This window comes from Littorina saxatilis, linkage group LG10 (genome assembly GCF_037325665.1).
Source record: "Littorina saxatilis isolate snail1 linkage group LG10, US_GU_Lsax_2.0, whole genome shotgun sequence".
In the NCBI taxonomy this organism is placed as follows: domain Eukaryota; kingdom Metazoa; phylum Mollusca; class Gastropoda; order Littorinimorpha; family Littorinidae; genus Littorina; species Littorina saxatilis.
The window spans coordinates 16,775,545-16,803,271 of NC_090254.1; the positions used below are offsets into that span (position 1 = coordinate 16,775,545).

Genomic DNA, 27,727 nt, shown 5'->3' on the forward strand with positions numbered 1-27,727 from the left:
TGTGAGATAAACAATGCCGGCTGACGTCCTCCCTATAGCTGCAAGGGAAAGGGGAAGGTGATGCTTTGAATTATATGTGGCCAAAGTCACGTAAGAGCGTTAATATATTTTGTCGTTTCTGAACGTCCATAGTTCGTTCAAGCAGATACAAGTGAAATTTCTTATATCACAAGATAGGGTGTTGGGAGTACCCTAATGGTCGAGGAAACATGTGCTATTCCTCGTCAACTGTGTAACAGCTAACTGTAATTAAACGCTGGTGAGTTTTGTGCATTTCTTGCATGTAGTTGTGCTAAGTCATCTTTGTGTATCGCACAAGCTTTTTTTTCTAGGACAGGGGTTAAAAAAGTAAATCGTTTTTAAAGGAAAGGGCAGAACTGACTTTACATATGTTGTACAGGACAACAAGCATGTTTAAGTGTGTTTGTCTTTAGTGCTACAAGTTCGTTGACAATAAATAATAACAAAAATATGCAAGCTAAAAAAGGGATTTGTGGTTAATTAATCATCCTATCATGTCAGTACTATACTGTATGTAAGCGTAGAATCTCTTTTGTTAGTTCTTCTTTGTATGCATAATGCCTGTAATTGCGTTTATTGTGTGAATACCTCAGCATTGCACTTACAAAAATACCAACATGGCGGACAAATACACATTGCTTGTTGACAGCATTTTCTTTGCCTGTGTGTTGTATGTTTCACGAGTCTCAAACAATAAACAGAGTGGCTTTCGTTGTTTTTAATTTGATATGTTTTTATTATTGCAGCTGTTGATGATAGAACATTCATCAAAGCTTCTGGAAACCGCGTTCAAGTGGTCGATGCAAAAAAAATCAGCGTTCTTCTATCCGAGACGATTGAATACTGAATGTGGTCCTTAACAGAAATCAGACCAAACTGCACAATAAATGCAAGAGAAGGCGTGTTTGTGGCTAATGTCACTTGATTTAGAGTTCTTAGGTTTCATGTTTTTTTTAATGATGAATTCCTTTGTTATGGTATTTTACCATAATTGGGAAATTGTTGATAACCCTGCACAGTCGATGAGTAATTTGGGGTTCTATGACATTTTAGTTTAGTGATGAATTCCTATGTGATGGTACTTAAGCAGTATAACTCTGTCGGGTTTTTATGTGTTGTAGAAGAGTTGCTATCCCTTGTTTTTCCTTGCTGTTCAACAGAAACACTGAGGCAAGCTACATATTTGACATTGTAGGGCTGCCTCAGTGTTTAAGTGGGAAAAATGGAAAGCAACTTTTGTCACAACCCATAATACTTGACAGAGTTATTTCCGAATATCGTTTATTGGGAACTTGCCATATACCGTGTATGGTCAATGAAGAAAGATGTGTACTTTAACCCTGGCCCACTAGTGGTAAGGCGTTCCGCCCCGTGATCGGGAGGTTGTGGGTTCGAAACCCGGCCGGGTCATACCTAAGACTTTAAAATTGGCAATCTAGTGGCTGCTCCGCCTGGCGTCTGGCATTATGGGGTTAGTGCTTGGACTGGTTGGTCCGGTGTCAGAATAATGTGACTGGGTGAGACATGAAGCCTGTGCTGCGACTTCTGTCTTGTGTGTGGCGCACGTTATATGTCAAAGCAGCACCGCCCTGATATGGCCCTTCGTGGTCGGCTGGGCGTTAAGCAAACAAACAAACAAACAAACAAACAAACCCTGGCCCAGTGGCAGCATGCCTTGTCAAGCGAAGACGAGTAAAGAAAACATAAGAATAGGAAAAAAAAAGCCATCCAAAATATTACCTGAACTGAAAGTTAAAAGGACATATTAATAATTTGGTCTCAAATGAAAGAACTGAATAATTTGCGAATATTATAATAACTGACATACGTACGAATAAATGTATATCTACAAGCACAATACCTTTGTGCAGGCTGAATATCTTCATGACCTTCGCAAACACACATGTGTTTATTAGGTTTTCTCAGACAGTAAGAGTCACAATAAGAACAATATTGAAGAAAAAAGATGCACCCCAGCCTTCATCAATGTTATATGAACTTTGAAGTGAGACTTCCTTAGATTTCCTACGTCATCAAACTGATATTTTCTTGGCAGATATAAATAAAATCCCGAAGTATGCAATGCAGACAGGTTTAACATGTGTTCTCCTTTTTTTCAAAAGGGTAATCGTCTTTTGGTAGCGTTGTAGTCAGTTTCCCCTGTTGCTGCCAATTAATTCCTTTTACCTTTGGATGATTATGTAATGCAGTACCATATGTTTATATATATAATGAAAAACAAGAAGTGTTTTCACAGAAGAAAAGCTATCATATAATGTCTTTAACTGAATTTGACGTACATTTAAGACAAAGTAATATATGAATATTTATACCACTGTTGATTTGCCATCCACATTCCAAGTATTTATGATATGTGTATCCATTACTTTTCTTTAGTTTCGTGAGCTTTGATGTCTGTCACTTACTTTACCAATCTTAGTATCTTCCCAACAAAACATGATTCAAGAATTAGAACAAAACTCATATTACTGGTATTTGTACGTACGAGGAAATTAAGTAACTAGTAGGAAAAAGTACATGCAAACTGACTGTTTTAAAGCGCTTTACTTATGGATATAGCTTTATTTAAAACTTATTTTATTCTTTTTGTCTTTGTTTTACTGCGGAAGGTGTCTATACACGTATTACAAAATTCAATGCCATATAAAATCATGTCATGTATACTAATCAGTGTACAGCGTCACGAATCCAATTAGTGGTAAACGCGGCTCTTGTTCTTGTTCATTTAAAAAAAAAGAATGTGCACATAAGCTAGCAACAACAAAATTATTGAATAACATGATTTATCAAAGAGCTATTATTCATGTTCATTTTTGGTACTTTAGTACAATATGTATTCATTTGGGAATCGTGAGTTATCATAACTTGTTAACATGTCGTCTGCAGTGATAAAAGCGATGAAATGCCCAACACGTACATAATATGCAGAATAGATTTGTGTAAAGTTTTTTTCGTTTTGTTACAGGCGCTGTAAAACAAATTGCACATTATTGAAGTTGCATTTTTGTAGAAATAAAAACTTGTTTGTGCAAACCTGACACCACTTTGAGTCTGTTTGAATTTTTGCTTATTTCTCAGCCTAAAATTTAAAGTTTCTGCTGGATCTTTCTTGGTTGTAAAGTATGTGACTGGATTGATGATTGCATTAACATCATTCGAGCATTTCCCTGAGTGTATCCTGGTCAGCATTATGAAAGTACAAACTGTATTTACAAAGCAAAGCAACATAAAGAAAGAAAGAAAGAAATAATTGCATAATATATTATTTAAGTAAGTAAATAAAAAATGAAAAACGACTTATTTTGTAACAATAATTTGTTGGAGTAGTCGAGCAGGACTACAGAAAGAACAAGCACAAAACAAAACAGTCGATTCCACAAATATGATTGTGTTCGTGTTGTTATTGGATTTTTGCTTTGAAGCTTACACAATGTGCTTGCTTTCTTTCTTTTCAAGTAAACATGTGTGCAGGGTATGAGAGACACTGTGTTTGTTGGCATCAAATTATGTGCATGCCTATATTCCGACATTAATATATAAATGGCCACACCATTCATGTTGTATAATAAACTTTGCTTGAAAAACTCCCATATAAGAATGTCTCGTCATTTGTGTGTTGTATACTTTGTTTTATTTTCCCTCTCTATCCTTGTACACTGGTAAGGAACACATCAAAGATACTCGTTATAAATGCAGAACACCTGGCAGCCAAAGACCGTTATTCTTTAGTAATTTCATGTTTAAAAGACATTTCGATGAAAAATGAAGTAGATTCATTTACAATTTGATCGAGCAGCTTTCAAGTTTTGTGAATGCAAATTTTATCTCTGAATGTATCTCATTATTCTCTTCTTGAAGAAACTGAGCTGTGGTTGTAATATCAACACTTTTTTCATTTTTACATTTAGTCAAGTTTTGACTAAATGTTTTAACATAGAGGGGGAATCGAGACGAGGGTCGTGGTGTATGTGTGTGTGTGTGTGTGTGTGTGTCTGTGTGTGTGTGTGTGTGTGTGTGTGTCTGTGTCTGTGTGTGTATGTGTCTGTACGTGTGTGTGTGTAGAGCGATTCAGACCAAACTACTGGACCGATCTTTATGAAATTTTACATGAGAGTTCCTGGGAATGATATCCCCGGATGTTTTTTTTCTTTTTTTCGATAAATACCTTTTATGACGTCATATCCGGCTTTTTGTAAAAGTTGAGGCGGCACTGTCACACCCTCATTTTTCAATCAAATTGATTGAAATTTGGGCCAAGCAATCTTCGACGAAGGCCGGACTTCGGTATTGCATTTCAGCTTGGTGGCTTAAGCATTAATCAATGACTTTGGTCATTAAAAATCTGAAAATTGTAAAAAAACAATGTTTCTATAAAACGATCCAAATTTGCGTTCATCTTATTCTTCATCATTTTCTGATTCCAAAAACATATAAATATGTTATATTTAGAATAAAAACAAGCTCTGAAAATTAAAAATATAAAAATTATGATCAAAATTAAATTTTCGAAATCACACTTTCATCTTATTCCTTGTCGGTTCCTGATTCCAAAAACATATAGATATGATATGTTTGGATTAAAAACACGCTCAGAAAGTTAAAACGAAGAGAGGTACAGAAAAGCGTGCTATCCTTCTCAGCACAACTACTACCCCGCTCTTCTTGTCAATTTCACTGCCTTTGCCACGAGCGGTGGACTAACGATGCTACGAGTATACGGTCTTGCTCAAAAATTGCATTGCGTTCAGTTTCATTCTTTGAGTTCGACAGCTTGACTAAATGTTGTATTTTCGCCTTACGCGACTTGTTTTTTTTTAAGGTATACACTACGGATCATGCACACTTTTTGTTTTCCCTTTCACTGCGATCCTGCTATATTTGGCTGTTTTATTGATGGAGGGTTATGTTTGGTCCTAATTCATTATTTGCCACCAATTGTGACATTACGTATGACTTTTTGACAGATTTTTTTGTTTTCCAGTAAAACGAAAGAAAAAAGAAACCCCATTGAGGGATTGGTGTTTAGTTTGATCTATATGTCTCTCTCTCTTCCTCCCCCTCTCTTTCTTTCTCTTCCTCTATGTATCTCTTTCTCCCCCCCCCCCTCTCTCTCTCCCTCTTTCTCCCCCTCTCTCTTTTTCTCTCCCTCTATCTCTCTTTCTCTCCCTCTCTCTTACTTTCTCTCGCTACCTCTATCTCTCTCTTTCTCCCCCTCTCTCTCTCCCTCTCTTACTTTCTCTCGCTCCCTCTATCTCTCTCTTTCTCCCCCTCTCTCTTTTTCTCTCCCTCTATCTCTCTTTCTCTCCCCCTCTCTTACTTTCTCTCGCTACCTCTATCTCTCTCTTTCTCCCCCTCTCTTTCTCCCCCTCTCTTACTTTCTCACGCTCCCTCTATCTCTCTCTTTCTCCCCCTCTCTCTCCCCCTCTCTTACTTTCTCTCGCTCCCTCTATGTCTCTCTTTCTCCCCCTCTCTCTCTCCCTCTGCAGCATGCGCACGCATACATACACACTCAAACATCCCAGGTGCATGTATATAATTTATCCTAATGCCCCAAGGGGCATAACACGACACATCAAAGTGATTCAATTGGAACAAAAGAGAAAAGAATACTACGAATCTGGCCATAGAATTAAAGGCAGCACATCAGACCAGACTTAGCATGTTGTAACATTATTCAAGACGTGTTTATAATAATAACAATACTAAGGCCAAAAAAAAAAAGGTCTGTTTACGGTAACATAGGGTGAAAAAATAGGGTCGGTAGGTCGGCTTTTTTTAAAAAAAAATTTTTTCCATTTTTCTTTTTTCTTTTTTCTCCCCTCTCTATGATGTTTCACAGTTCATTTCTTCTCATCAATCCCTGTTTTTGCCCAACATAACTATAAACAGTACTTTGAGCTTACCTCCCTTCTGTCGTCTGCTGTTTGAGCGCAAACATCTCTATTTTGGATGCGGTTTTGTTTTTCAGACGATCCAAAAAAACGATTAGGGTCGGGCCTAAAAACTAGGGTCGGTCGGGTTACCGTAAACAGACCTTTTTTTTTGGCCTGATAATAAAAACGTTCTTCTTCAGCGCTATTCACCCCCACATAGCAGTTTCAGGGCGCTTTACAAACATCTATTACAAAACACTGATCATAAAGTCAACAACAACAAAAGCAGCACTCACCTAAATGCAACCAGATTTAAAACAGAATACTGATATAAACACAGGAGAATACAAATTTAATACATGGTTTAACCGATTTCATTATGTCATGTGCACGGCCCGTCTTGACAATAACTTTCAGAGCAATTTTTTTCTCCAACATTTCAAAGTGATTTATCAAAATAATAAGTGGAGGTTACATGCCGAGTATCAGTGATTATTAAAAATAATAGTCGAAGTTAGCAGATCATGAAAAATGCGAGCTTTAGCGAGCTTTTTTATGACCGCGAACTGAGACCATTATTTTTTATAATCACTGAGACGAGGTGTGTAACCTCTTTATTCCTCCTTTCTTCAGTTATTCAAAGAAAAAAGGAGTTTTCTCGCGAAAGTTGGATCGAATCCTATTCACTCAACCAGTCAACCTGCGCAGGCGATCGATTAATGCGCGGTTGTATAGTTCCGTGCAAATGATTCCATTCTGTTAACACTTCTTGTCAGTTTTCCTATTTTGGACTAAAATCAAGTACACAGATATGCTGTTATTCTGCTGTGGCGGCAAAGGCAGATATTGTGTGTTCTGTATATGTTTTGGTATCGCTTAGGATAATGTTCTTTCGTCAAATTGGACTAGCAGACGAACTTTTGCACCCGTGTTCCAACGTTAAAAACTGTATGAAGTTCAGTTTTCTGGGGAAAATAGTGTATGAAACCGCTTTATGTTGTTTAAATGGATGAGATGTGTGCATTTGGTTGCGTGTGATCTGTTTATTAAATGAAATATTGTTGAAAACTGACCGTCGGATTGCAGTCTGTTGTCGAAGAAACCGAGTGAAAAGAAGGGGAACTACTCTTGTCGCTAGACAAAGTATGAGTTACTTGCCTTGGGAAATTGCTTGTGATGAACGGTTTGAGCACGGCAGATCTAGATTCAGAAAACAACCGAACTCATGGATTTTATATGGAGATTCATGTGTTCAGGCCTGTAGTTGTTAATTTAAATGCGGTATGTTTGTATTGTTTGCTCCAGAGATGTGTACTTCGTACATTATAGCATTCGGAACTTTTCAGTCGCAAAAAGTAGTACCGAAACAGAACAACTTCTCAACCCATTGCACTATCGAGGATTCAGGCTGTTGCTGGGTCGTTATTTGTTTGGTTGCTGGGTCATTATCGAAAAATAACTACCCCTACAAGTTTACAGAGGTAAAGAAGCAGAGGGGGGAATAAATATATTTTATTCTTCCAATTTTACACAATGATGCCAAGTTCGGATCTGTCCGATTCTTAAAGCAATTAACACATTATCGCATGTATATATTTGAGCAGATTACATTTAGGAGTAAGATATAGGGAGGTGGAGAAACAGAGACAGTGATAGAAAAGAGAGGGAGAGAGAGAGAGAGAAAGACAGAGAGAGAGAGAGAGAGAGAGAGAGAGAGAGAGAGAAAGACAGAGAGAGAGAGAGAGAGAGAGAGAGAGAGATGTATACAGACACAAACAGACAGAGGATCCAGCAAGGACTGTGCAGGTCAGTTGTGTTTAGCGTACCAATTCTTGCAGTCACACAGTCAGCCAATAGAGGACATGTCGGACGACGAATCAGCACTGACAACTGACTCTGTATCAGCACTGACAACTGACTCTGTATCAGCACTGACAACTGACTCTGTATCAGCACTGACATGGGACTCTGTGTCAGCACTCACAACGGACTCTGGATCAGCACTGACAACTGACTCTGTATCAGCACTGACAACTGACTCTGTATCAGCACTGACAACTGACTCTGTATCAGCACTGACAACTGACTCTGTATCAGCACTGACAACTGACTCTGTATCAGCACTCACAACGGACTCTGTATCAGCACTCACAACGGACTCTGGATCAGCACTGACAACTGACTCTGTATCAGCACTCACAACGGACTCTGTATCAGCACTGACAACTGACTCTGTATCAGCACTGACAACTGACTCTATATCAGCACTCACAACGGACTCTGTATCAGCACTGACAACTGACTCTGTATCAGCACTCACAACGGACTCTGTATCAGCACTCACAACGGACTCTGTATCAGCACTGACAACTGACTCTGTATCAGCACTGACAACTGACTCTGTATCAACACTCACAACTGACTCTGTATCAGCACTCACAACGGACTCTGTATCAGCACTGACAACTGACTCTGTATCAGCACTGACAACTGACTCTGTATCAGCACTCACAACGGACTCTGTATCAGCACTCACAACGGACTCTGGATCAGCAGTGACAACGGACTCTGTATCAGCACTCACAACTGACTCTGTATCAGCACTGACAACTGACTCTGTATCAGCACTCACAACGGACTCTGTATCAGCACTGACAACGGACTCTGTATCAGCACTGACAACTGACTCTGTATCAGCACTGACAACGGACTCTGTATCAGCACTGACAACTGACTCACGTATCAGCACTCACAACGGACTCTGTATCAGCACTCACAACTGACTCTGTATCAGCACTCACAACGGACTCTGTATCAGCACTGACAACTGACTCTGTATCAGCACTGACAACTGACTCTGTATCAGCACTGACAACTGACTCTGTATCAGCACTGACAACTGACTCTGTATCAGCACTCACAACGGACTCTGTATCAGCACTGACAACTGACTCTGTATCAGCACTCACAACGGACTCTGTATCAGCACTCACAACGGACTCTGGATCAGCAGTGACAACGGACTCTGTATCAGCACTGACATGGGACTCTGTGTCCGCGGTAGAGGCTGTGTACTGAATGCCTTCCCTACCCGCTGTACGACCAGGGTCACTGTACTGTGTCCTGGTGTCGTTGTGGACCCCCGGCTTCACAAGGGAGTGACGCGTGCTGCCTGCCCCCCTCTTGGCGCGCTGAGCGCGACGCACGAACACACCGACCAGGATGACAGTGACTGCTGTGCCCAGCACCAACCCAAGAATCACCAGAGACAGCGTCACGGTCCAGCTTCCACTGTCTGAAACAAATACCGATAAGTTGTCCGTGTTTCTCTAAGTTGTCTGAAACACACACCCGGCGATAAGCTGTCTGTGTCTGTCTGAAACACCCCCCCCGGCGATAAGCTGTCTGCAAACCATGTATAACCTGTCTGTGTCTGTCTGTAAAGGCGATCCTTAATTGAGCCCGAAGTCGACTTCGCGGAGTCTTTTTTTGCCAAAACCTCAGCGCTAATGCTTCGCGCGGCCAGTTTCGCGAAGTACATCGCGCAGTCGACTTCGCCCAGTTAAGGACAGGCTTAACATGGATAACCTGACTGTGTCTGTCTGTAACACATGGATAAGCTGCCAGTGTCTGTCTGCAACACATGGATAAGCTGTCTGTGTCTGTCTGTAACACATTGATAAGCTGTCTGTGTCTGTAACACATGGATAAGCTGTCTGTGTCTGTCTGTAACACATGGATAAGCTGTCTGTGTCTGTCTGTAACACATGGATAATCTGTCTGTGTCTGTCTGCAAATCATGAATAAGCTGTCTGTGTCTGTCTGTAACACATGGATAAGCTGTCTATGTCTGTCGTAACATATGGATAAGCTGTCTGTCTGTCGTAACACATGGATAAGCTGTCTATATCTGTCATAACTCATGGATAAGATGTCTGCGTCTGTCGTAACACATGGATAAGCTGTCTCAGGGTGTCTGTCGTAACACATGGATAAGCTGTCAGTGTCTGTCTGCAAATCATGGATAAGCTGTCTGTGTCTTTCCGTAACACATGGATAAGCTGTCTGTGTCTGTCTGTAACACATGGATAAGCTGTCTATGTCTGTCGTAACACATTGATAAGCTGTCTGTGTCTGTCGTAACACATGGATAAGCTGTCTGTGTCTGTCGTAACACATGGATAAGCTGTCTATGTCTGTCGTAACACATGGATAAGCTGTCTGTGTCTGTCGTAACACATGTATAACCTGTCTATGTCTGTCGTAACACATGGATAAGCTGTCTATGTCTGTCGTAACACATGGATAAGCTGTCTGTGTCTGTCGTAACACATGGATAAGCTCTCGTCTGTCTGTAACACATGGATAAGCTGTCTGTGTCTGTCTGTAACACATTGATAAGCTGTCTGTGTCTGTAACACATGGATAAGCTGTCTGTGTCTGTCTGTAACACATGGATAAGCTGTCTGTGTCTGTCTGTAACACATGGATAAGCTGTCTGTGTCTGTCTGCAAATCATGAATAAGCTGTCTGTGTCTGTCTGTAACACATGGATAAGCTGTCTGTGTCTGTCTGTAACACATGGATAAGCTGTCTGTGTCTGTCTGCAACACATGGATAAGCTGTCTGTGTCTGTCTGTAACACATTGATAAGCTGTCAGTGTCTGTCTGTAACACATGGATAAGCTGTCTGTGTCTGTCTGTAACACATGGATAAGCTGTCTGTGTCTGTCTGTAACACATGGATAAGCTGTCTGTGTCTGTCTGTAACACATGGATAAGCTGTCTGTGTCTGTCTGTAACACATGGATAAGCTGTCTGTGTCTGTCTGTAACACATGGATAATCTGTCTGTGTCTGTCTGCAAATCATGAATAAGCTGCCTGTGTCTGTCTGTAACACATGGATAAGCTGTCTATGTCTGTCGTAACATATGGATAAGATGTCTGTGTCTGTCCTAACACATGGATAAGCTGTCTATATCTGTAATAGGCTAACACATGGATAAGATGTCTGTGTCTGTCGTAACACATGGATAAGCTGTCTGTGTCTGTCGTAACACATGGATAAGCTGTCAGTGTCTGTCTGCAAATCATGGATAAGCTGTCTGTGTCTTTTTGTAACACATGGATAAGCTGTCTGTGTCTGTCTGTAACACATGGATAAGCTGTCTATGTCTGTCGTAACACATGGATATGCTGTCTGTGTCTGTCGTAACACATGGATAAGCTGTCTGTGTCTGTCGTAACACATGGATAAGCTGTCTATGTCTGTCGTAACACATGGATACGCTGTCTGTGTCTGTCGTAACACATGGATAACCTGTCTATGTCTGTCGTAACACATGGATAAGCTGTCTATGTCTGTCGTAACACATGGATAAGCTGTCTATATCTGTCGTAACACATGGATAAGCTGTCTGTGTCTGTCGTAACACATGGATAAGCTCTCGTCTGTCTGTAACACATGGATAAGCTGTCTGTGTCTGTCGTAACACACGGATAAGCTGTCTGTGTCTGTCGTAGGTAACACATGGATAAGCTGTCTGTGTCTGTCTGCATTGATGGGTTGTCTTTATGTTTGTTGATTGTCTGTTTCTAGTTTTTACATTGAGTCAATTTTGACTAAATGTTTTAACATAGACGGGGAATCGAGACGAGGGTATAGTGGTATGTGTTTGTATGAGTATGTATGATTGTATGCATGTTTCCATGTGTGTGTGTGTGTGGGTAGCAATTCCAGGAAAACTACCGGACGGATCTTTATCAAACTTTGCATCAAAGGTCTCTCAGATTTATTCAAATTGATTAACATTTTGATCATACAATCTACGACGAAGCCCAGACTATGGGATTGCCATTAAGCCTGGAAGTGAAATAATTAATTAATGAGTTTGATCATTATAATATAGTGAAAATAATAATTAAAATAAGAGTATTCCATCCACGAATGCCTTAATCTTATTCTTTATCATTTGCTGGTCCCAAAAAACTTTTAGATATGTAATGTTTGGATTAAAAACAAGCTCAGAAAATTAAAAAGAATAAAGAAAAGTGCGCTTTCGTGTGAAGCGCAATCGCTACCGCGCTATTCTGGCTTGTCAAATTTGGGGCCTTTTTCCTTGCCGCGGGGGATCCACGAAGCTATATTGATTTGTTAAAAAAAAATGCAGTGCGATCAATTTCATTCTGTGAGTTCGACAGATTGACTAAATGTAGTAATTTCGCGTTACGCGACTTATTATCACCTGCAGTTGTTTGCTTGCCAGTGAGAAGTGTGCTATCACGTGGTGCCGGTGACGCTGTAGTGACGTCATTGTCTCCATAGTCGTGACTGTGTTGATCCTGGCTCTCGCTTCTCCCCGGCTCGCCACCCCCTGCCCCCGCTGTGCCCCCCGTGTCGTTGCCCCCCCCCCCCCCCTGCTGTGCCCCCCCGTGTCGTTTCCCCCTCCCCCCGCTGTGCCTCCCGTGTTGTTTCCCCCTCCCCCCGCTGTGCCCCACGTGTCGTCACCCCTTCCCCCCGCTGTGCCCCCCGTGTCGTTGCCCCCCCCCCCCCCTGCTGTGCCCCCCCGTGTCGTTGCCCCCTCCCCCCGCTGTGCCTCCCGTGTTGTTTCCCCCTCCCCCCGCTGTGTTGATCCTGGCTCTCGCTTCCCCCCGGCTCGCCACCCCCTGCCCCCGCTGTGCCCCCCGTGTCATTGCCCCCTCCCCCCGCTGTGCCTCCCGTGTTGTTTCCCCCTCCCCCCGCTGTGCCTCCCGTGTCGTTGCCCCCTCCCCCCGCTGTGCCTCCCGTGTCGTTGCCCCCTCCCCTCGCTGTGCCTCCCGTGTTGTTTCCCCCTCCCCCCGCTGTGTTGATCCTGGCTCTCGCTTCCCCCGGCTCGCCACCCCCTGCCCCCGCTGTGCCCCCCGTGTCATTGCCCCCTCCCCCCGCTGTGCCTCCCGTGTTGTTTCCCCCTCCCCCCGCTGTGCCTCCCGTGTCGTTGCCCCCTCCCCCCGCTGTGCCTCCCGTGTCGTTGCCCCCTCCCCCCGCTGTGCCTCCCGTGTCGTTGCCCCCTCCCCCCGCTGTGCCTCCCGTGTCGTTTCCCCCTCCCCTCGCTGTGCCTCCCGTGTCGTTGCCCCCTCCCCCCGCTGTGCCTCCCGTGTCGTTGCCCCCTCCCCTCGCTGTGCCTCCCGTGTCGTTGCCCCCTCCCCCCGCTGTGCCTCCCGTGTCGTTGCCCCCTCCCCCCGCTGTGCCTCCCGTGTCGTTGCCCCCTCCCCTCGCTGTGCCTCCCGTGTCGTTGCCCCCTCCCCTCGCTGTGCCTCCCGTGTCGTTGCCCCCTCCCCTCGCTGTGCCCCCCGTGTCGTTGCCCCCTCCCCCCGCTGTGCCTCCCGACTGTTGGCCCCCCTGTGGTGCCGCTGTCTGGACTGTCGTGGTGAACAAGAATTCATAACAATTTGGTTAGACTGAGAAATAAATAACAGTAGCGAACTGATTTTATTGAGCACCTGTTTTCTCATAGTGATCCTTAACTTTTTGTGAGTAGTGTATATTTCAATAACACATGAAAATACACATAATGATTCGCACGCACATACTAAAGGCAACGACATGAATTTACAACCATAAACATTCATAATTATATGCGCCATCATGCGGCTGCCTGCGGGCATTTAATGCACCGCTTTTCCAAAAATATGATTGGGAACAAATTCCTCGGATAAGAGAAAGAAATTGTCTAAATATTTCTTATATCCAGGGTCTCTGGATAAGAAAAACCCCGGATATAAGAAAGCAACAATAATTTCCCCTCGACTTCCTTATAAGCGGGTTCCACTGTATTTGCAATATTGAACATGTTGTAAGAAAACCTATAAGTATCCTTTTTTTCGTGCATTTTTGTAATGATAAACATCAGTCACAAAATAGTTCATGGTACCAGTGGTAGATGTAGAATATTTGTGGCAGTACACAGAACCATGACTCTAAATTGCGAGAACAAAATCATAATGCTTTTTGGAGTTGTGTGCAGGGAGTCACAGGCTCACTCGTGGAATATTTTGTGAATAGAAAACTACGATCTATAAAGCGTTGAATTGTATCTACTGCAATGACCACCGCATACCATATCACTCTCACACATTTGCTTTCACCGCATACCATATCACTCTCACACATTTGCTTTCACCGCATACCATATCACTCTCACACATTTGCTTTCACCGCATACCATATCACTCTCACACATTTGCTTTCACCGCATACCATATCACTCTCACACATTATTTTGCTTTCACCGCATACCATATCACTCTCACACATTTGCTTTCACTGCATACCATATCACTCTCACACATTTGCTTTCACCGCATACCATATCACTCTCACACATTTGCTTTCACCGCATACCATATCACTCTCACACATTTGCTTTCACCACATTCCTTTCTCCCCGGACACAAGCGTTGGCCCAAACTGCTATTATGCTTTTGCTTTTATTTTATGTTTCACATCACAAATAATATTCTCTACAAAAAATGATCATTCATACTCTATTGACAAACAAAAACATGAGTGTACGCATACAGAAATGACATGTATAATGGCAACAACAAAATGACACTAACTGAAACGACCAACACAAAATACTGGAAAGACACGTTGATCACTAACACGATTAGTAAAACGATAAAGGACGACTTTAACATAAAGTAAAAAAAATGCTTGGTGTATATCATTCACCAAACTGAAAATAGTAAAGAAATGTATGAGCTTAATGGTGAATAAAAAAAAAGACAATATCTATCTGAATATATTTTCAGAACACATTAATTACAAAGTTGGGAAAAAACCGAAAAAAAACCCTAACCATTTCACCCTTTCTAATATGGGGAATATTAGATTCTACGAGATTCATATCAATGTTAACATTCCTTGTTCAATACTGGATCTTATAAACATTTTCACAAACGTTCTCTTCTCAGAAAATCATTTATTTCCGTTTAGTGTTAGAATGTCATGCTTCTTGATAAAATGGTAGAAATTCATTTTTTCATCGTTGAGTTTCTTTTAGGTACTTTTGAAAAAATGACACATCCACAGAGCACAAACTTGGAATGACTTCAAACATTCAAAAACACAAAGACAAAACATGAGATCAACGGTTTGATTCTTCTGGAAAGCTTGACTTGTTTAGCTGCGTCTGTCTGTCTGTCCGTCTGTTTGGTTGTTTTAATGTTCTCCAGCTTTGAAAGTATTGGCCATGTAACGAAAAATGCTTGTTGCTCTGAGGATATAATAGTTCTTAGCTTACCATACAAATGATTTGTATAGTTTTGCGGGTGATGTTCTTATAGACATAACGATTGTCGAAAACAAATGATTGACCACATTAATTTTCACAAATGACAATGAGCAATCGCGAAGTAATTAAATAACTATCAACACAACACATACTTAACATTATAAAAATACAAAAAGAACTTCCACCTGAAAATAATACCCTACTTTGTTCACAAAAAGAGCGAATTCAAGTCGTAAACATCAACACAAAAAAACAAACGACAAAATGCAGTTACCTGCAATTCCATTAAAGCCCATTAAGATATCCATCCTGAAAGGGTCCAAGTAAGGAAATGCTATAATCTGTTTCCCATGCGAAGTCCTCAAGATTGGCGGAAAAAAATAATCTACAACTTTTATTAGACTTATTGTTGACATGTATATCGATATACTATCCTTTTCATATGAGCAATCATGAACGCCATCTTATGTCTTGTCCAGGTTTTATCTATACGCGACACGAGAATATTATACTCCCACCTAAAGCCTCGAATAATCTTGGGTGGTCTTCATGTTCTCTGACACGATTGTGGAAAGAATCTTTAATAAGTATATAGCTACTGTTTTCATTGAAACTGTCCAGACATTAGCCATCTTTAAGATCCACGTCTTATCAAAAAGAACAAGACATGCACTAAGAGAGAGTGAGTACCGGAATCACAGGCGCGTGACACAAAATGGGCGGGGCCAGTGCGTGGGGTGTTCTCTCATGCCTTATTAGAGTAGCGCTTCTGCCTCCCCCCCCCCTCCTTGTAACGTGACAAGAGTGTCATGTGCCTGTGACTGGAACATACACGTGAAAGAAAGGACTTTGCATCGGGAGACAATGGCACGTACAGAAGACATGCAACGTCAATCTACAATCTACGTCACTGATCATACTAAATTCTAGAAATATCTTTTCCAGACAAGCATCCACTGATGTTTTCGTCGACAATCCCGACAGCTAGCAACGAAGTATAGCGCGATATTGTTTCCCTTTAGGATAATAATCTTCTGCTGCTTCCATGCTGTCGATTTGTGTCGACTGCTGTTTCTATTCACGTCGTTAAATGCAGAACGTTGGCCAATAACAGTTTAGGAAAATGACGTCATCATAACAGTTGCGGTGACGTCAGCCGCAGAGGTCCAGCGACAACAACAATACTAGTCTGGTGAACACTATTTGTGCTTGTGTTCATTCTCAGAATAACCTCGTCAAAAGACAGTTCGAAACAGGAGCCCAAAACCGCAAGATTCTAACAGTCCTTCTTCTGCTTGAATTAAAAGGTTCGTCCCCGATTCACAAAGTCTTGCACCCAAGAGGTATTAGTGTCAAACACACACACACACACACACACACACACACACATACACGCACGCACGCACGCACGCACGTACGCACGCACGCACGCACGCACACACACACACACACACACACGCACACACACACACATTTCCCCTTCTGGTCCCCTGTCCAATCTCCCGCAGCCTGATTGTTTTTATTGCACTGTGTTTTCAAGAAAGTCCAGGCTGAGTTAAAAGCCAGATCGCTCCGCTCTGAAGTCCAATATCCAAACCCATCCCTCCATGCAACCTTTCTCGCGAACAGCCTTTCTATTTGACGAGGCTACCCTGCACAATTCCAAGTCCAGGTTCAGCAGACGGGTCCAGGTTTTTCAGAAGTTTGAGATCACTGTTTGCACATTCCACACTTAAAGGGGCATTCTTCTGCAACGTTGACAAACTGGGTGCAGAAGTCATCTGGGTAGAAAGTGCAGTGGAACTGATCCTCGGCCGGGCAGTTGGCTGCACGAAAAATAGGACAGATAAAATCATTTAAATGAAACGAAATAGAAAGAGAAAACACACCAGTAACCAGGTTAGGTACGTTTATATCTATAATCAATATTTCGGCACGTTACTGCCTTCTTCAGGATGGTAAGCTTATGGAAAGAATGGAATGACGCCACGTGATAAAAATCATTGCATGGACCATTTCGGGTTGACCTATATCAGTGCTTGCAGAGACTAGTCGAACAAGTCGAACTTAATTGCACTTTTGATTCACTATAAACATACTGCATGGTCCCGTGGCTACCGGCACGGTGGCCTAGTGGTAAGGCGTCCGCCCCGTGATCGGGAGGTCGTGGGTTCGAACCCCGGCCGGGTCATACCTAAGACTTTAAAATTGGCAATCTAGTGGCTGCTCCGCCTGGCGTCTGGCGTTATGGGGTTAGTGCTAGGACTGGTTGGTCCGGTGTCAGAATAATGTGACTGGGTGAGACATGAAGCCTGTGCTGCGACTTCTGTCTTGTGTGTGGCGCATGTTATATGTCAAAGCAGCACCGCCCTGATATGGCCCTTTGTGGTCGGCTGGGCGTTAAGCAAACAAACAAACAAACAAACAAACAAACCAAATGGTCCCGTGGAGGCTCTGCAAAAGACCAACAACTTCACATCCAGAGCTGGACTCCAAGTGTAAAGGCGATCGACACGAAGAAGACTATACACATAGACAGAGCTGGACTCCAAGTGTAAAGGCGATCGACACGAAGAAGACTATACACATAGACAGAACTACCTCGTGCAACTTATCGCAACAGATATATCCATTGCTGTTATAAATTAACCCCCAGCATAGTTTAAAGGTACTGAACTTGTCAAATCCAGGTGCACGGAGCCCCTGGGGCTTTTAATCATACCTCAGGCAGCTATCCGTTAGAAGAACTACCAAGTTTCATTGACTTGCACCCAAAGAGTCAAGAACTGCAATTTTTTTACGAATTAATTTGGTACTCGGACCCGGCTGGTCTTGACCTATTTTTGGATCTAAATTTAGATCAGGTAGATCACCACATCATGCACAAAAAGACACGTCACTTAGCAAACTATGTAAGACGTCATCATGAGTTTGTAAAAAACAAAATGGAGGCCGGAATCACCCAGTTGAATCGAACTCCGACCAAACACCAAGTAATAACTAGGTTAATTTATGCACTCGCGTGAACAAGAAACTGTCGAGCTTCACAGATGTCGTCGTTGGGTAGTTTTGGGTTTGTTTTACTACCATAGGAGGATATTTGAACTGTAAATGCACTCAGCTGCAACAAAAACGAAAAACGAAGGCTGTGAGCTGCACTGTGCCTGTAATGTAACACACAAACAAAACAGTTACAGTGCAAATTTACGAAATCTGATACTAGAACCAAAGGAAGAATGCAACATTGAAATCAACACAATTAAATAAAGTGCAAAATTAAGTCAATGATTATGTGTCGTGTTTCCTGCACACCAAGATACATTGCGGGTTTAGTTAGTTAGTAAGTTACTTGGTTAGTAAGTTAGTTAGTTAGTTAGTTAGTTAGTTAGTTTGTTCGTTAGTTAGTTGGTTAGTGGGCTATTTAGGAAGTTTCTATGTTGATTGATAAGTCAGTTAGTTAGCTTGTCAGTTGGTTAGTCGTCCAGTAAGTAATATAATCAGTTACTCCGATTTTCAGTCAGTCAGCCGTTTGTTCCACGTTCGTTCTTTTATTCGTTCGTTCGTTCGTTTGTTAGTTCGTCCGTCGTTCGTTCGTTCGTTTAAAATCGGTTTGTTTGTTTGTTTGTTTGTTAGCTCTTTTGTTCGTTCGTTCGTTCTTCCGTTTGTTCGTTTGCTCTTTTGTTCGTTTGTTCGTTAGTTTGGTAGTGAGGTAGTTATATAAGTAAATAGTCAGTAGATCAGTCAGCCAGGCAGTCCAGTCTGTCTGTTCAGTAAGTCAGCCAGCCATAGAAGTTAGTAAGTTAGTATATACAAGCCTCATACTTTGCTCACTTTTCTCGCAAGTGTCTCCTCCGAAGGGGGCCTTGCACTCACAGGTACAGGTGTCGGTGATCAGTCTCCCGCCGTTCTGGCACGTCTTTCCTCCACAGGGGGCTATTGGGGCACACACAATGTATATACATTTCAAATTGCGCACACTAAATATAAACTGAATGTAGCCGGACAACTCTATTGAAAGGAACACTCCTTCTTCTGGAAGGGACCATGCGTGCATCACTACAGATCTGGTCTTTGCATGGTACAGTCGAACTTGTCTATAACGACCAACCATACCAGGGCTGATCAAAATTAATGTGATCGCAATGGACAGGTGAATTATATAAAAGGACAAAACACCCTCATGGGCAGGTGGTACGGTTCGTGAGGTGGTCGCCAGGGCAGGTGGCAGGGTTTGTGAGGTGGTCGCCAGGACAGGTTCAACTGTAAAGCATCATCCTTCGCCTTGGACACGTACCAACATTCTACACTCCGGTTTCTTTCTGTGCAGAGTCGGAAATGGTAATGAATGAGTTTTGTATGTCAGTCTAAAAAACTGATTCAATGTTACCCAAATTTGACCCAAGGCTGACTTAATTCTTTAAAAGGGTAATGCAAGCCTGTTTCCTTACGGCCCGCGCCCTCTCGTGATGTCTGTGGGAGTTGAAACCATCGTAGACAGGCTCAAAAAAAGTCTCCAGCATGGGGCAAAATGTACAGCTGAATTTCGGTATTCAGGGGAGGCAACTTACGGTCACAGATTCCGCACATGACGGGGCAGTAGTCTCGCTTGATGTTGTAGTACAGAGAACACTCATTGCAGCCGAATTCTCCCCCTTGGCTGGCACAGAACTGCTTGTCTGCCCCTTTGTCTCCATAGGTGTTGCATTCCGCTATATTAATAGAAACAGATAGAGGATCAAGTTATAATTAAAACAATTAATACTGAATTAATGTTGAACAAATCTCTCTCCCCCTCTCTCCTTTACTTCCTATGAAGAAAGATCATAGGACAAAAAGCATACAGAACAATTTGATTGATTGATTAATTGATTGATTAATGTATTGATTTGGATCTGATCGATCTATCTATTCATTAACTCAGTCATTCATTGTTACTCTCCTTTACTTCCTATGAAGAAAGATCATAGGACAAAAAGCATACAGAACAATTTGATTGAATGATTGATTGATTGATTGATTGATTTGGATCTGATCGATCTATCTATTTGTGACCCTCCACCACGAAATGAGTCGCATGTCACCTCGCGCGGTTCTGCGCTAGGCTTAATATAAGTCCGGGGGGTGTCTGGTAACAGTGTGAGGGTCACCTTAGTCACAGGCTTATAACTCAAAAGTTTTCGCTCTTTTCTAAAACGGTTTTCACCACTGGACAGAGCATAAAAAACTCTTTAGGGAAATGTAAAAATATGAAAATCATGCAAAGGTGACATGCGACTCATACCGTCGTGGAGGGTCACATTTATTAATTCAGTCATTGATCGTAACTCACCGGGGGTAGCTCTCTTGCCCTCGTACTTGCATCCAAAGGAGGACGTGAAGACCTCCTGAGGAGGAGCGCTCTGTCCTCCGATGTTGACGTTGATCACGTCATCCTTCTTGCCGCCTGAAAGATGATCACAGATGAAAATGACCCAACAGTGTTGACGTAAAACAACAATGAAGTAAAGAGAGCCGGGAGAAAGATTTGACTGACTTGACTGACTTGACTGACTTGACTGGCAGTCTGTCGGTTGGTTGGTATTCTTTAATCTTCTTGTGCCCTTCACTCAAATTACTGCGAAGAACAGCTAGCGCACATACAAACACACACACACACACACACACACACACACACACACACACACACACACACACACACACATACACGCACACACACACACACACACACACACACATACACACACATACACACACAAACACACACACACGCACACACACACACACGCACACACACACACACACACACACACACACACACACACACACACACACACACACACACACACACATACACTTAAAAAAACCACTGCACTGAATTCAATGCACGTGGTCTTAGCTAAGGTAAAAGGGGAGATATTATATGCACAAAATGCATTTCAAAAACTAAAGTAGCCTTTTGAAGTTGAAAGAATTTCAATAATCATTTCTCTGTTATTTATACAAAGTACATATGTTATTGTGTGCAGAATGAATTTCTGGAGAAAACACAAAAGAAGTAGAAAGACGAAAAAATGCAACGATTCTGAAGCGTTCACGGTGATGTGAAATGTTATAAATCACTTTGAAAATCGTCACCATAATTATTACAAGACAGAAGATAACAATTACAAATTTAACATCACACTATGATTGTATTGTGTTCAAAGTACCTACAATGCTGAAACCAATAACACGTTTTGGGATGTTTTTTGCGTGCCAAAAGCCAAATGCCAAAAGGAACTTAGTCGATAAATATCGACAGGGGGCGGACAAATGGTTTACATGTGAAATGTGTGTATATGGGTGTGGGTCTGAAACAAACAAACAAACAAACCATGTGAACCCCCCCCCTCCCACCGCTCGCGGGCTGAACGACTGACGTCACATGTCGCTGATCAGTGCACTGACTGAGACGGACGATTCGATTTGATCGCTTCACCACGCCTTTCCAACTATGTGCTCCCATACAGTTTTGGTAGATACATGCTTGTGCAAGTATGTTATTAGTATTACCAATATGAATCTTATTTTCCTTTCGATGGTCAGTTTTACTCACCTCTGTAACGGCAGTCACCTCTGCGAATGCTGTCGAAGAATCTAACCGAAAGTAAACATTCTGGGAATCTACGCGCATCGGCCTTGACGCAAGTTCAATACTGAGCCAATGAGCGCGGCGCGAGAATCTTCCCGCACCGTAGACCAGATTAGTAGGTGCTTGATTTTGGTATTTTGATTTTACATAACATTAAACCTTTCTTGGGGTTCATGGTCATGGCAACAGCCATAATAATATTATATCATGTATAATATTACATTTCAGCATATTTGAATTACATGTCATCATACCAAACTGTCATACATTTTTATTCCCACATCATTCTGATTGATCACAACCAAACCTACTATCAGTGGACACATCCAAATGTAAGCGCCTGTTCTTGACAACTTTTAATCGATCTAAAAATAGCAACTTGCTGGGTCATTTGCCGCCAACAGACACTGTTTGGCCTGTAGGTAAAATGTACAATGTATTTTCTGATTTGTGCACAAAAGCTTTTTTTCTTTTTTCTTTTTTTTTAACATAACAATGTTTAATGTCACTGTATGTTTAAAAGACCATGGTCATATTTGTAAAAAGAATGTTAAATTAGAAAATAAATAACATTTTGGTTCATGATTTTTCCTACACCTGTGCTGAAAATAAGAAATAAAAATGTCGGTATATAAGTCGCTCAAATACGGTTAGGTATGAATGGCTCGGTTTGAGTTTGTTGCAGTTGACCCTGCACAATGCGACCTATCATGTTTTTGCGATTTTGCCGTCACCCCTCCCATAGGGTGACGTATTTCACAACTTCCTGTGTTACACAAACTCTGTGATGACCAATTTCTGCCTTCACTCCTCCCATAGGGTGACGGATTTCACAACTTTCTACAGATGAACAATGTTGCCTCCACCCCTCCCATAGGGTGACGGATGTCACAACTTCCTGTGTACACAAACTGATGACGTATTTCACAACAAAATGGCGCTGCCCATGGTCAACCTCGAAACTATCCGTATAGAATGGGGGCGTCCTCGCCCCCATAAAAAGAAAGGCCAAACAACAACTAAAGCGCCCACTGGCGCAGCCCCCATCCTACAGGATTGCAAGAATCTCCAGCTCCCGAGGAGTGAGACTTGGCCCAGGCCCACGCCCCTCCAAGACAAGCTGTACGGACCTGTGGAGGCTCCGCAGAAGACCACCAGCTTCATTCCCAGAGCTGGAATCCGAGTGTAAAAAGGCGATCGACAAGAAGAAGACTATAGCCCCCGCTTACCCGTGCAGACGCCACACATGTAGGGGCACATGTGGGGGACGTTGAAGTAGGTGGTGCAGTCTCCTTGCGCCACGTCCCGTCCGCAGTAGAAGGGATCCTCATTGGGGCAGTTCACTGCACACACACACCCACACACACACACAGATAGAGAAACGTCAACACAATGTTCGCCTGAGAATAAGACTGGACGCAAACAGACACACACAGACACAGGCAAACGCACAGAGAGTCTCTCTGTATCAATCTCTCATTCTTTTTCTCTCCCTCCCTCCCCCCCCCTCCCGCTCTCTCTCTCTCTCTCTCTCTCTTTCTCTCTCTCTGTCTTTTCACTCTCTCTCTCTCCCCCTCTCTCTTTCTCTCTCTTTCTCTCTCTCACTCTCTCTCTCTCTCTCTCTCTCTCTCTCTCTCTCTCTCTCTCTCTCTCTCTCTTACTTCCTCCCGCCCCCTAGCACCCTCCCCACTGTCAAACCCGCACACGTGCTCGCATACATCCATTCAACACTACCACCACCCCCGTCGTCGTCCTCGTCTTCGTCATATTCATCATCATCGCCACCACCGCCTATATCATCATCATCATCATCATCATCATCATCATCATCATCATCATCATCATCATCATCATCATCATCATCGTCGTAATCGTCGTCGTCACTGTCGTTACGACGTTAGCCATCATCATGGCCACGAACGAAGCAATAACTATTACCTTTGCTGCAATCCGGGCCACTGTAAACGGCGGGACATTCACAGGTGCAGGTGTCGGGGTTCAGTGTTCCTCCGTTCACACACACAAGTCCTCCGCAGTCTGAAAAGAACAACGTACATCAACATCAAATCACTTTCACAATACGCGTAGATCTAAACATGTCTGACATCGCATAATTCGTGAAGCGCACTAAAGTGAAAGGCAAAACACTGCCAACTTGACCAAGTATGAAATAACCTTGAAAAGTTGCCGTTACCGCAGATCGAGAAGCCTAATCAATTCACGAAATAGCCTACTTCGTGAAAAAAAAGTATTAACTGCAAGCCATGCGATCAACCGAGTTGGCGCTTAATTGAGGCAAGTAACCGGGTGGCAACACTTTGTTTAACACTTCGGAGCCATCAAACTAGGAGTCCATTGTAAAGTGATACATTTCTATTAACTGTTCTGTGTGACTCACAATCTGCATGGTATCTATTGACTGCAACTGATAGAGAGGGGGGAAGAGAGAGAAGGGGGGGGGGGCAGACAGCCAGCCAGACAGACAGACAGGTAGACAGGTAGACAGAGACAGACAGCCAGACGGCCAGACAGACAAACAGGTAGACAGAGACAGACAGACAGCCAGACAGACAGACAGGTAGACAGAGACAGACAGACAGCCAGACAGACAGACAGGTAGACAGCCAGACAGACAGACAGACAGCCAGACAGACAGACAGCCAGCCAGACAGCCAGACAGACAGACATGTAGACAGAGACAGACAGAGGCAGAGAGAGACACACAGAGAGATGCATAGGGAGAGAGAGATGGAGAGAGAGAGAGAAAGAGAGAGAGAGAGAGAGAGACAGAGACAGACAGAGACAGACAGACAGACAGCCAGACAGCCAGACAGGTAGACAGAGACAGACAGAGGCACAGAGAGACACACAGAGAGATGCATAGGGAGAGAGAGATGGAGAGAGAGAGAGAGAGAGAGAGAGAGAGAGAGAGAGAGAGAGAGAGAGAGAGAGGGCGAGAGAGAGAGAGAGAGAGCGATAGAGAGAGAGCGATAGAGAGAAACACAGACAGACAGACAGACATGTAGACAGAGACAGACAGGTAGACAGAGACAGACAGAGGCAGAGAGAGACACACAGAGAGATGCATAGGGAGAGAGAGAGAGAGAGAGAGAGAGAGAGAGAGAGAGAGAGAGAGAGAGCGATAGAGAGAGAGCGATAGAGAGAAACACAGACAGACAGACGGACAGACAGGCAAAATACAGACAGACGGACGGACGGACGGACGGGCAGGCAGACACACGCATCCGCATAAGGTCCAGCGGTTTAAACGAAGGAGTGGGGACGTGTGTCGAGGTCGTAGGGGTGGTGTTGGTAAAGCCAAAGAAAGTGACCAGTAAGTGTGTTAAAGGTGGTCGTCTACATTTTTGCTTTTTTCAATAATCTTATGGTTAGATTTCGCTAAAACGTTATGTCAGATGATGAATGAACCATGGGGAAAAAAGTTATAGAAAAAAAATATATGTAAAAAAAGATTTTATTTTTAGGTAGCGTGACTCACGCTTCCAATATTTTGCTTTCTGTTTGCTGAGAACATGTGCTTTGCCTAAAGATACTGACCGATCAAATTCATGTCACTATGCTTATAGCCACGCCCAAACAAGTGCAGCAACAAGTTTGACACTGGAGCGCTGTCCACGCTTTTTTTTTAAACGCACGAAATGCACGGGATTTGAGAGGAGTTTTGCGCTTGGCATTTTCCAAATAAGGATATCCTACTATGAGTACTACGCTGGAATACTACAATGAATTTTCAAACGGCTACACTGGCTTCGTCTTTCCTGATCGAAAGGGGGTGTACTGTTGATATTTGTAGATAATAGACTCTGCATTTCAATGGTCAAATGGTGATTTCGGTATAAAAATGTAGACAAGGACCTTTAAGGGCAAGCACCGACACAGTTTTAACATTTACGGACTTGGAGAGGAACTCGTCATTCGATTCACTGACGTATTTCCAGTCAGTCAGAATGATTTAAGGAGTTCTAAACAATCTGAATAAAAGAGGGATATGAGTCACTTCCTGGAAGAAAAAAACCCTCTGTGGTCTTTTCCAACAAAAGGAATCTTACCAAGACACGGCTATAGTCTGAACGTGACCAGAGTTTCGGATGTTGAAGCAGAAATGGGAAATGGGAAGCCGAGGGAAGGGGGGGGGGGGTAGGGGGTGGAGGGAGAGTCCGTGGTTAGGCCGCAGTAGATGATAAAAAGGGGAGACCAACGTAGCCAATGTAATAAAGGAAAACACGGCATGGCACTTTTAACCACAAAGGCTCAAGGACAATCGTAGAAATCCATAACCTTGCATCAAGTTTATGAAATCTTTTGATCCTTGCGGCCAAGATCGACTGTGCTAGTAGCAGTAACATGAGACTGATTTTCTGTACCAAAGGTTGTGAGTTTTCGCACGCTCTTGGCAGAATCGGTGAAATATGGCTTCTCTGTAATCTCGTGTTTTGCGTTCTCGCGAGAAGTGGAGGCGGTGAGACTCCGCTCCGCAACTGTGTTAATTGTAATTGATGGGCAAATATCGCCATCTGCGTATGATTTACGCGACAATCCGGAGTTAATGAATATTTCCTCGAGTGGTGTTTCTGATTTGAACAAGAAAGAGCCATATTGTAGGACATTGATCCATACTCTTTGTTCTGTTTGTCAGAAATTCTGTGTTTTTTCGATGCTCTTAAACCGCACATTGAACCGTATCTCTTTTAAACCGCACATTGAACCGTATCTCTTGTTTTGTTTGTCAGACATGCTTTTTTTGTAAGATGCTCTTAAACCGCACATTGAACCGTATCTCTTGTTTTGTTTGTCAGACATGCTTTTTTGTAAGATGCTCTTAAACCGCACATTGAACCGTATCTCTTGTTTTGTTTGTCAGACATGCTTTTTTGTAAGATGCTTTTAAACCGCACATTGAACCGTATCTCTTGTTTTGTGTGTCAGGCATGCTTTTTTGTAAGATGCTCTTAAACCGCACATTGAACCGTATCTCTTGTTTTGTTTGTCAGACATGCTTTTTTTGTAAGATGCTCTTAAACCGCACATTGAACCGTATCTCTTGTTTTGTTTGTCAGACATGCTTTTTTGTAAGATGCTCTTACACCGCACTGCTTTTAATGCCGAATGGGTCTTTTCAAGACATCACAAGAAAATAAACCGGTTAGAATGGAAACGAAGACAGAACAAATCATGTCCAAAGAGTAAACTTACAAAGCTAATGCCGCATTCCTTAGATGCAAAATACATACTTTGAAAGCAGAAAAGGCATCACGAGCAAGTAAACAAACAAGCTATAATGTACGACACACAGAAGATTCTATCCAAAGCTCAACCAATCACTCTCCGTTGCCTACATTAAAGTCTTTTCAGTCGCCACCAAAATCGATTTAGCGTGTAACATGTAGCCTATATCTACAAATATAGAGTGTAATTTTCCCCTGTTCTTTCTGCAATGGTTCGCAGAACAATTTAATGTACAGTGGAGACTTGCTTCGGAAAGATCTCGAACTCAGCCCAGCGAAGGTTGCATATTAATTTTATTTTCAGCAATTTTAAAAAAAAGGGCAAAGATCACAAACCTGAACGCGTTTCTTTGGAGAAAGCCATTTGTAAAAGTATTGAATCTTTACAAAACATTGAGAGGTCTCTTTATTGTGTTTTGTGGAAAAAAGCGACGGGCGCAGTGGCGTGGTGGTAAGACGTCGGCCTCCTAATCGGAAGGTCGTGAGTTCGAATCCCGGTCGCTGCCGCCTGGTGGGTTAAGAGTGGAGATTTTTCCGATCTCCCAGGTCAACTTATGTGCAGATCTGCTAGTGACCTTCGTGTGTACACGCAAGCACAAGACCAAGTGCGCACGGAAAAGATCCTGTAATCCATGTCAGAGTTCGGTGGGTTATGGAAA

The 27,727-nt window shown here is 42.7% G+C and overlaps 3 protein-coding genes across 4 annotated transcripts in view; 2 read left to right on the plus strand and 1 right to left on the minus strand.

Moving 5' to 3' along the window:
• LOC138978277 (voltage-gated potassium channel subunit beta-2-like) overlaps window positions 1–3,127 on the plus strand; it is a 179,920-nt gene extending 176,793 nt beyond the window's left edge. For both annotated transcript variants that reach the window (XR_011459634.1, XM_070350948.1), the window contains one exon: window positions 768–3,127. Coding sequence is in view for 1 of the 2 variants with exons in the window: in XM_070350948.1 (XP_070207049.1) it covers window positions 768–774 (7 nt within the window). In the remaining variant the exon portion in view is untranslated. The remainder of the gene's footprint in view (window positions 1–767) is intronic.
• Window positions 3,128–7,777: 4,650 nt separating this feature from the next.
• Window positions 7,778–8,698, plus strand: LOC138977789 (streptococcal hemagglutinin-like). The gene has a single exon (XM_070350395.1). It carries the CDS (start codon window positions 7,778–7,780, stop codon window positions 8,696–8,698), a length of 921 nt encoding a protein of 306 aa, XP_070206496.1.
• Window positions 8,699–14,368: 5,670 nt separating this feature from the next.
• Window positions 14,369–27,727, minus strand: part of LOC138977790 (cysteine-rich venom protein Mr30-like) — a 26,667-nt gene continuing 13,308 nt past the window's right edge. The window contains exons 8-13 of the mRNA XM_070350396.1: window positions 23,761–23,859; window positions 23,052–23,165; window positions 20,521–20,634; window positions 19,760–19,900; window positions 19,023–19,124; window positions 14,369–17,017 (exon numbers count right to left, since the gene is read on the minus strand). Coding sequence (XP_070206497.1) covers window positions 16,902–17,017; window positions 19,023–19,124; window positions 19,760–19,900; window positions 20,521–20,634; window positions 23,052–23,165; window positions 23,761–23,859 — 686 coding nt within the window. The 3' untranslated portion in view covers window positions 14,369–16,901. The remainder of the gene's footprint in view (window positions 17,018–19,022; window positions 19,125–19,759; window positions 19,901–20,520; window positions 20,635–23,051; window positions 23,166–23,760; window positions 23,860–27,727) is intronic.